Below are 9,883 nucleotides of genomic sequence, written 5' to 3'. Positions count from 1 at the left end.
CATTTTAGTATACAATAGTAATATATTTTTGTCATAATTTCCTCAAGTTAAACCAGGCTTTTATTGACGGGTGAAGGTCTTGACTCGGTAGTTTTTCTCAGATGAAGCGGTGTAAGGGTTGTGAAGAGACTAGAGAACAAGTTCATGTCCTCATATATTGAGACACAGGCGCTGAAATCACTGAGTCGCATGTGTTTGAGTTTGAGACGAAACCATTCACATTCATTCTCACAGAGACACGCAGAACATGCAGTTATTAGACGCATGCACTGACTGGTTGTTGCACTTATTTCTGCTGTTAGATTAATCCATGTCCAGAGTTTATCAACATAAATTTGATCTCGATATGCTATAGTTTTATCACCCTGCCCTTGTGCAGCCCTGACTAAAGTCTATGCTTGGATCGATTGAGGATTCAGGAAGAGCAGCACACAAGACACAGGAGCAATATCCATCTTTATTCTTGAACTGGTACCCTTTATACAGACACAGAACCATCATATGAAGCTATTCCAGGATTCAGACGACAGCATGCCATCTTAGTCTGCCGCATATCAATAGTTGGCATTTGTTTAACATGTTCATTGTAGGAAAGATTTTAGCCTGCTTGTTGGGATATAAAAGCATCGAATCACCCGTAGAGCATGGAAATAAACTGTAAAACTGACTTCGTTCTGTTGAAAAAAAAAAAAAGGTGCAAACAGACATTAAAAAAAAAGAAAAAAGAAGAAAGAACACAAACAGGGTTCACGAAGGAGACTGTGTATTCAGAAGGGTTTCACAGCCTGTGTTCATCTAAAGAGCGGAGGACAGAAGCTAGAGCAGACAGGAACGGAGGACAGGCGGCTGATATCTGGTGCTCCTGGATGGGCTTGGATATGGCACACACCTTTTGGTCCACAGACGTTGCTCACTGGATCAGTTTGCTCTTATCTTTTTATATACTGTTGCCCATTCCTCTCCCCTTATTTTAAACTGAATGATGATGATTATAATATCATGGCAATACTGTATTCACAGGAAGTAGTCAGGGGTACGGCGAGTCACATGCGGCTCTCCTCTGCGAGGCGCGGGGTCAAACTGCAGGCTGAAATCACACGACACGACAGATCAGAGACATCATCTGCTGCATGTGTATCTGCATCCGTTTCCATCAAGCTTTTCAACTTACAAGGAGTACTTGAGGGTGTCGTCGAGCTCCATGATGGCTGCCTGATTCCCACAGCGGTAGCAGTAGTTGGGCGCGCTGAAAATCGTTACCACGTTGCGATCATGGCACCAGTTGTATCCCTAGGAGACGAAACGGTGTTGTGTTAGAATCACTGATCAAGGCTGCATTCATTTGATCAAAAATACAGAAAAAAACTGTAATATTGTGAAATATTATTACAATTTAAAATAATGGGTTTCCATTTTAATATACTCTAAAATATAATATATATCTGTGATGCAAAGCTGAATTTTCAGCATCATTACTTACTCCTCCAGTCTTCAGTGTCACATGAATACTGGCATAAATGCGCATTCTTCATTGATTGTGAACTGCTCTGATAAAGTAAGCCTGTGAACAGTGCCTCATTCTGACTTGGACTGTGCAGCTCTCATTTATTTCATCAAATCATAGCCTTTAAGTGTAACCGTAATATTGTGATTCCTGCTTTTCTCTTCCCAAATTGAAGGCCTCTTAAAAGCGGTTTGCTATACCACTTAAGATAATGTGTATTGTGTCCACACATAATTTAAGATGACACAGGGCCGTGCCAAAAGAAATTGGACGCGTGTCCCATTCAGCAGCAATGTTCATGTACCTAACTTCAAAGTAAAGAAGAGTATGAGCCTATTGTGGCATCAAGAGATGCTCCCACCTCCATCACTAGCTGGTGAGCTCTAGAGACCAGCGTAAGGCCGTTAGCGTGGTTGAACGTCTCGGATATGTCCTGCCCAAAGGTGTAGCCTGCACCTCTAGGAGAAATACCCCAACCTCCACGGTCATCTGGGTCAGACCACAATAAATCACACATGGGTCCCTGAGGAAAACCACAGACAAACAGAGCCATTAGTGCGGTTTATAGCAATTATCTTTAGCTTTATTTTGCCATTTGACTCAAACTGCACATGCAAAACACAAAGTAGGGTTGCAACTGTCATAGTTTGCTGCTAAAACAGTCACTTCTATAAAGAAATGACATGATGGGATTATCCATGTCCAGTACCTCGTGAGGAACCTCCTGTAAACGATCCAGCGCTCTGATGTGATCAAGAGTGTCTATGGACGGTGACAATCCTCCATGAAGACAGAAGATCTACAAGGGAAAAAATAAATAAATAAGATGCAACCGTCACAATAACTTATTGAAGGGTTTATTGAGGGCCCTATGATTTTAACAGTAAATCTCTTTTGTTTGCCAAAAAATGAAATGGTTTAATTTCCATTTGACTAAAAGATTCATTAACTCTTTAATGTTTTATGCCTTCATTTGATTACTTTTAATATTCTGAAAAACACAACATTTTGTGGGGCCTGATTATTATATAAAAAAAATAATAATAATTTGTATTTCATTTTATTATCATAATAAAATAATAAATTATGTTGTTTTTATTCATTCATTGATTAGACATGCTTTTTGATTATTACATTTTAAACCATTAAAATAAAACCCAGAAAAAATAAAACCTATTTCATAGGGCTCTAAAATGTTCAACTGTTGTTAAACTGTATAGGTTTCATGATTTCAATTAATTAGACATGCTTTTTGATTGCCAAATTTAACTAAAGTCAAGTCCAGAAAATGTAAAAATCCATAGTTTACTTCAACTACTTTCACTAACGTCACCAAACAGCAGCGCATAAATAATGACAAGCAAGCTGGATTTAAACAAACTGATCAAATGGTTTACAGTGCTCTAGAGACACAGAGGTGAAAGGTTCAGTTATCCTACTATGAAAGACTTACAGTAAATATACACTTGAATGCATATTGTCATAAGTATTTTAATATCAAAACACAGCACACAGTTGAGCTTCAGCAGAGAGAAGATCCACCTACCTGACCATCTACCAATGCAGTAAGAGGAAGGTAATCGAAGAGGTCTGTGAAGTATTTCCAAACATTTGCATTGCCGTATTTCCGTAAGCATTCGTCATAAAAGCCGTACACTTGTGTGATCTGTCTGCTTTCGTGGTTCCCTCGAAGTATTGTAATGCGTTCACGATACCTTACCTAGAATTTGAAGACATAACCGATGATTAGAAAAATATACTAAATAAAACTAGGCTGCCAACCTGCATAAAGACTAATCGGACGTGGTCTCGAGACTTGAGCGTATGAGCCCAGACCACAGGACTCGACATCCAGCAGTCCTTCAGACAAGTTACACGTCCCTTTTCGACAGACTTTATTCAAATTGTTCTGTAAATATAGTTTATTCAAAAGCAATATCCTCATCAAGTACACTAAAGGCTATGCATGCTAACCATTGCCATAATAGATACTAATTATTCTTATAAAATTACAAGAGACTGCTCAAAGAACACAGAAAAATGACATTGTCAGTGTAAGTTTTTAGTTTCATATTTCAATGCTCTGATGACACTGGACTTTCTGATATCGATATTCGGTGTCATAAATCACATCATAACTCTGTTGCTCTGGCTAAAAGGATAGAGCACTCAAACCTTCTCAGATCGCATTAATTGGTGCAAAATTTATAGAAATTAATCATTTTTTCTAAATGTAAATATATGAGAATGTATCAGTATTTTTCTAAAGGTTTACGCTTTTAGATTAAAGTTCTGCGATCACAAATAAATGGAGGCAGATGCAACTGAACAAGTATGTTTCCTTTTTTCCCAATATGAAATAATGACAAAAAAACCTGTATGATGTAGCATGATAATTACCGTCACTGTAACTTTTTAAATCATAAAACAGTGGTCAAATAAGCACAAAAAAATTGCATAAATGATGCAAAGATATTAAAATAATCCTCAGAGCAACACGAGACGCTAACCAGGTAAAACAAATGAATAAACAGTGTTTTTACACACAGATACTAACTTTAGCTTCTGAAGTGGGACGATCACAATGACTCAGAGGTTGTACTTCCTTCGTCAACTGAAAGAGTTCAACCTTCCTCAGGCGCAGATGACACGGTTTTACTCGGCTGTTATTGAGTCGGTTCTGTGCTCTTCTATAACTGTCTGCTTTGGGTCAGCCAGCAAATCAGATTTAAGACGACTGCAACAGACTGTCAGGACAGCTGAAAGGATCAGCCTTCGGGATCACAGACCCCTCTCACCCTGGACACAACCTGCTTGCACTTCGGTGCACTAGAACATCTAGGCATAAAAACAGTTTTCCCCATGCCATCTCCAGCTAACACAGAAATACCACCCGTCTTCTGTAATTCATTCTGTAATAACTAACTATTGCCGCTCTCTCAAGTATTATGTAAATACATAGGCCTATCCATATTTTTATTTATACAGCTGTATACAGTAAATTACGGAAGCCCGTTTCCGCCACTGAATAAAAAAAAAAAAAAGGTTATTGCGAGGTTTCTAGGTAAGGTTTTTTTCTCAGAATTGCGTGATATAAACTCACAATTGCGAGTTATAACATCTGAATTGCGAGATAAATTGCGAGACATAAATTGTCAGTTTATATCTCACAATTCTGACTTTATTTTCTTACAACTTTGACTTTTTTTCTCAGAATTGCGAGTTTATAATATCACGCAATTATGAGAAAACAAAAGTCAGAATTGTGAGATAAAGTCGCAATTACTTTTTTTACTTTTTATTCAGTGGCGGAAACGGGCTTCCATAGTAAATAATGCACAAATCTTCTGTTCCAGATGTATACCACATTATTATTATTATTTACAGTTTTTCCCCCGTAGTCTTATTAAAAAGTTCTTTCAGTTCTCAATGTCATATATGCATGTTTGTACTAAGAGCTCCTAAAAAAACAGAACAAATTCCTTGTGTTTTTGCACAGACTTGGCGAATAAAACTCATTCTGATTCTGAACAAATTAATAGTTGAAACCTTCTAAATGTTGTGACACGACTAAGACTACAGCCTATATAAGATATTTTGAAGAACGATGGTAACCAAACAGTTCCCGGTAGCCATTGACTTCCAGTCTATCAAAACTCACCTTGAGAGCGACGAGCAGTGTGACGGTTTCCACAGAGTAATAGCCTCGGTCAACATAATCTCCCATGAACAAGTAGTTCGTGTCTGGTGACTTTCCTCCGATTCTGAAGAGCTCCATGAGGTCATGAAACTGGCCGTGTACATCTCCACACACGGTGACCGGACATCTCACTTCCTGCACATTAGACTCCTTGGTCAGGATTTCTTTAGCCTGCAGAGAACAAATCAAATAAAGCAATAAGCCCCAATTTAAGTAGCCTATTATTAAAATGATTCAGATATCGCATGCCGTTGCGATATGCATATCACAATATTTACATTTGCGATATCTCGATATATCGTGCAGCCCTAGCACACATACATAAATTCAGACACCTGTCCACATCTGCTGCTCGGGTGTTCATTTCGGACCCTGACATTGTGCGTCAAAAGCCAAATGTGTTCAAGGATTCTCTTACTTTGAGCCAAAGTAGCAGATGCATAGAAAAACCAGCATTATTATGACAGTCCTTGATTATAATTGCCTGAGCCGCTTTATAAAACACTCTATAAACACACACGTGACCTTATTATGTCAGTATTACTGTGGGTTTATTTCGTGAAACCATGTCAGGTTTATGTAGGAACGCTTTAAAAGCAATAAGCCACATGAAGCTGTGGTTTACACTCATTTTAGAGCAGCTTATTGCAATTCTCTAGTGACGTTTAATAAAGCAAGCATACAAGACACACCCTCGAGTGCTTAAAATACGGGTCAAATTTCATTAGCTCAGCAAATAGCCCAGTAGTTACCTTAAGTTTTTAATACTACACAACTAAAGCATCATTCATCCTTATTGCTGTAAGTTTTGTCAAATATCTTTTTTTCTTGATAGCACGTCTTTATGCAAGGTTTCTTTTCAAAAGTCAACATTGGGAGTTAAAACCATTAGGATATTAATTTCTTTCTTCAGATGGAAAAATGTAAACCGGTGCAACTGTTTGATTAGAATAGTCTAGCTTTGCATATTAAATATTCTGTATATTTCTTTTTACTTAAGGTATGTTTGAATATACCCGTCACAAAGACGAGTTATGAAAACTATTGTAGAAGCAACTGAAATGTTTGCATACAGCGTTTTGAATATTATATAGAAAAATAAATAGCAACTGAATTTAACTGTTGTTAATTTTAACCTCCAGAGACATGAAAATGTTCTAAATTAATTGATAATGAATTGAGATCTCAAATCAAGTGCTTGTGAATCAGAATCAGATTGTGAAATCTGTATTAACATCCAGCCCTAATTAACACTTGTGAATCACAGGTTGGAAGAGGATTCGATTAGAACTACAAACATGCATAAAAAGTGTTAAAAGTTCACCCAAAAATTAAAATTGTCATCATTTACTCAACATCATGTCATTCCAAACCTGTATGAATTTCTTTCTTCTGTGGAACATAAAAGACGATAATTTGAGAAATTAAAGAAATCTTTGTCCACACAGTAGAAATCAAGGGTAACCAAAATGGTTTGGTAACATTCTACAAAATCTCTTTTGTGTTCCACTGAAGAAAGTCAGTCATACAGGTTTGGAACGACATGAGGGCGAGGAAATGATGACAGAATTTAATAGCAATGCATTTCCTGCATTCTAGCTCAAAATCAATGCTTTACTGTCAAGTGCATTTCTGTGTGACAAAAATGCATTATTAAGTCTGTTGCATTTGCCGTGAATTCAGTAATATGTAGAGATGTAACGATGCACCGCGAGCCGGTTGAAATCGATAAATATGTGACGATTCAAATCGGTTGAGATGTTAAACGAATTGTGATACAGTTGAGCGTGGGAGTTTATATGAATGTCTTCAGAAAAGTTCAGATGTTTTTTTCTTTTCATCTCGTCTCTGTATAATGCACAATAATGTACAGTATTTGAAAAATAATGTGTTTTTTGAACATTAAAGCATGTCAACATATTCGTGTCGAGGTGTTTTATGTAGCATAACTGCACAAAGTTAAAGTCAGACCATTCTGTTTTTGCTTCAAATTTCAAAATCATACAATCTAATTTAGATTACACACTGCTCATGCAGCATGTATGCGACATCTTTGTTTGAATTGTGATTAAAATCCAGTGTTTGCCTCTAACTGAATGGAACGAGCACAGGCAAGGAAGGAAGTCGTGGCCTAATGGTTAGAGAGTCGGACTCGTAACCCAAAGGTTGTGGGTTTGAGTCTCGTACCGGCAGGGATTGTAGGTGGGGGGAGTGAATGTACAGCACTCTCTTCAATACCACGACTGAGGGGCCCTTGAGCAAGGCACCGAACCCCCAACTGCTCCCCGCAGCATAAATGTCTGCCTACTGCTCCGGGTGTGTGTTCACTGTGTGTGTGTGTGCACTTTGGATGGGTTAATGCGGAGCACTTATGGGTCACCATACTTGGCCACATGTCACGTCAAACCCTTAGTTTGTTTATATGAAGAGATTTCTTGTATTTGCGTAATTTATTTGTTTTGGGGGTTGTTTGAAAATTCCATTTCAGTTTTGTTTTTTTTAACACATTTCAATTTCACAAAGAAATGTTCAGCATTCAGCAATAAAAGGATATTTTCATTTATAATTTATCTTTTTTTAATTAAAAAATCGTATCGTGAATCGTTACATCCCTAGCGATATCGATCATTGTTAGTTTCTGCCCTGTTAGAATGATTAATTAACTTACTCCAACTGCCTTCAACTATCACCCAGCACTACATTCACGGGGGACTCCAGGGCCGAACTTTAACCCCAGTCCAGCCCTAAATAACACTACAGGGCTTGTTTCTGAAGCTGCGGTCGCGTGTTTATCTCGTGAGAGTTAGCAACACCGAACAGTGAGAGCTTAGCATCAGACGAAGGCCAGTCACTCGGGCGCCATTTTAAGAGCGGACAGTGATGAGGAACAGCTGCATTCAGACGCGAGGCGGTTTCTAATGAACTTCTGTACTTGTAGAAACTCTCCACAACACACACACACTTGTGTGTTTAGCAGATCAGAAGATTTAGTGCTAATAAGTCACGGTTTGCTGCTTGAGTGATTAGTACTGTAGCTTCCAGCCTACTGTAATCCATAAACCAACTCGATATCCACCACAAGTGATTTCATTAAAGATGTACTTAAGACGTGTTGTGTGTTGTGTTGTGTGTTGTGTCAGGAGATTAAGAGCGATCGTAGTTTCTCGTGAGGGAAGGGTCCGTTTGAAATGCCGCCATCTTGTAACGATAACCTGAACTCGGCGGCTAACGCGGAACAATCCAATACACTCTGAAAGGCGATGTTAGCGCTTTATTTCACACACGTACCTTCTCGCAGAGGCTCTTGACTTGGTTTTCCGACAGCTGTTTGCATTCATTGAGCTGTTCGATCCACTGATCGAGCTCTTTCGAGAACGCCTTCTCGTCCATGTCTGCTTCTTCTCTCGGTTCCCGCGCGGATTTCTGCTCAGCTTTCCACGAATATCCACCTTCTGTCGACCGATTACTTTGAGACGTAGCGTTACATGTGGGCCAGGGATGTTGAAGTAGTTAAATAAGGGAATCTCGGGAGGAAACGAGAAGCCGTCGGCCTTCGGAGTCCCACCCTGAGCCACAGTTGTTTTCACTTCAGCCGTCCTCACGTCAGGCACAGAGAGCCGGCTCGCCGCTGATTGGACAGCCGCAGCGGATACTCCGCTCTGATTGGCCGCCAGGGGCTTTTCTAGCGTTCCGATTGGTTCCCGAAGACGTCGTTGGGCGTTTTCCTTCACTGCGATAGGATCTCATTAATAATGTTTATGTAAAATTTTGAGATGTTTTTACAGTCTATGGATTTAACAAAAAAGTGACATACTGTTAGATTTAATTTTTTCTTGTATAGTTCCTCAACTGTAGTCCTTGATTTTGTCCTTAGGATGAAGGAAGATAATTTGAACTATTGTTTAGTTGTTTATATGTATGTGTTTTTTTATTTTATTTTATATATATATATTTTTTTTTTCTTCAGTTATTCTTTCTCTCCTCTCTTTAATGCTGTTTTACAGATTAAGATTGTTCTTCTTTCTTGTGTATGTGGACTTAATTGTCTTTTTTTTTTTGTAATGTTCAAACATTTCTTCAGTCAAAAAAAATAATAATTGAGATTTTTTTTTAAATAATCAGTTTTCTTATTTTGTAAGAGAAGTGATGTTGATTTAATTGTTCTGCAGGAAACACAGGAATCTGGAGAAATTTGGAAGACACAATGTGGAAATTTTGTGCAGTCATGATGGCAGTGACCATGGGGTCGCGACCTTTGTACATGCATTTAAAGCGATTTAAAGGGGATATAGTGACAGTGCTGGGATCAAAATGATGACAGGTAGCTCTTGACCAGGGGTTGCCAGGTTTTCACAACAAAACCTGCCCAATTGCAACTCAAAACTAGTCGGAAACTAGCCCAATCGCATTCCCGGGGGGTCAAATACACGTTTTTGGCAGGGTTCCCCTCTTAAAATTCACATTCCAGGGGCTACATATCACGTTATTTTAATAAATCTTGTTGGTTTGCATCCTAATTATAAATCAGAAAATTACTGGAGTAATCACCTCCTTCAGAATGCTCTACTGAAGGATAATACATTTAATGATAGCACATGATTAACCTTGCAAAAGAATTATTTCCTAATGTGCATGACGGCTGTAAAGAAAGATAGGAAACCAGATTCATTAAAAGCCTC

At 38.4% G+C, this 9,883-nt stretch overlaps 1 protein-coding gene across 1 annotated transcript; it reads right to left on the bottom strand.

Annotated features, from left to right (window-relative positions):
- Positions 1 to 439: 439 nt before the first annotated feature.
- LOC107562914 (serine/threonine-protein phosphatase 2A catalytic subunit alpha isoform) lies at positions 440 to 8,832 on the bottom strand. The gene is made up of 7 exons (XM_016247667.1): positions 8,493 to 8,832; positions 5,166 to 5,375; positions 3,051 to 3,224; positions 2,214 to 2,303; positions 1,866 to 2,027; positions 1,172 to 1,290; positions 440 to 1,087 (listed from the first exon to the last, which is right to left on the bottom strand). Exons 1-7 carry the CDS (start codon positions 8,592 to 8,594, stop codon positions 1,015 to 1,017), a joined length of 930 nt encoding a protein of 309 aa, XP_016103153.1. The 5' UTR covers positions 8,595 to 8,832; the 3' UTR covers positions 440 to 1,014.
- Positions 8,833 to 9,883: the final 1,051 nt, after the last annotated feature.

Source organism: Sinocyclocheilus grahami, unplaced genomic scaffold, assembly GCF_001515645.1.
Source record: "Sinocyclocheilus grahami isolate Dianchi unplaced genomic scaffold, SAMN03320097.WGS_v1.1 scaffold847.1, whole genome shotgun sequence".
NCBI classification, from domain to species: Eukaryota; Metazoa; Chordata; class Actinopteri; order Cypriniformes; family Cyprinidae; genus Sinocyclocheilus; species Sinocyclocheilus grahami.
The sequence above is the reverse complement of the archived record's forward strand: the minus strand, read 5'-3'. Positions and strand labels throughout refer to the sequence as shown.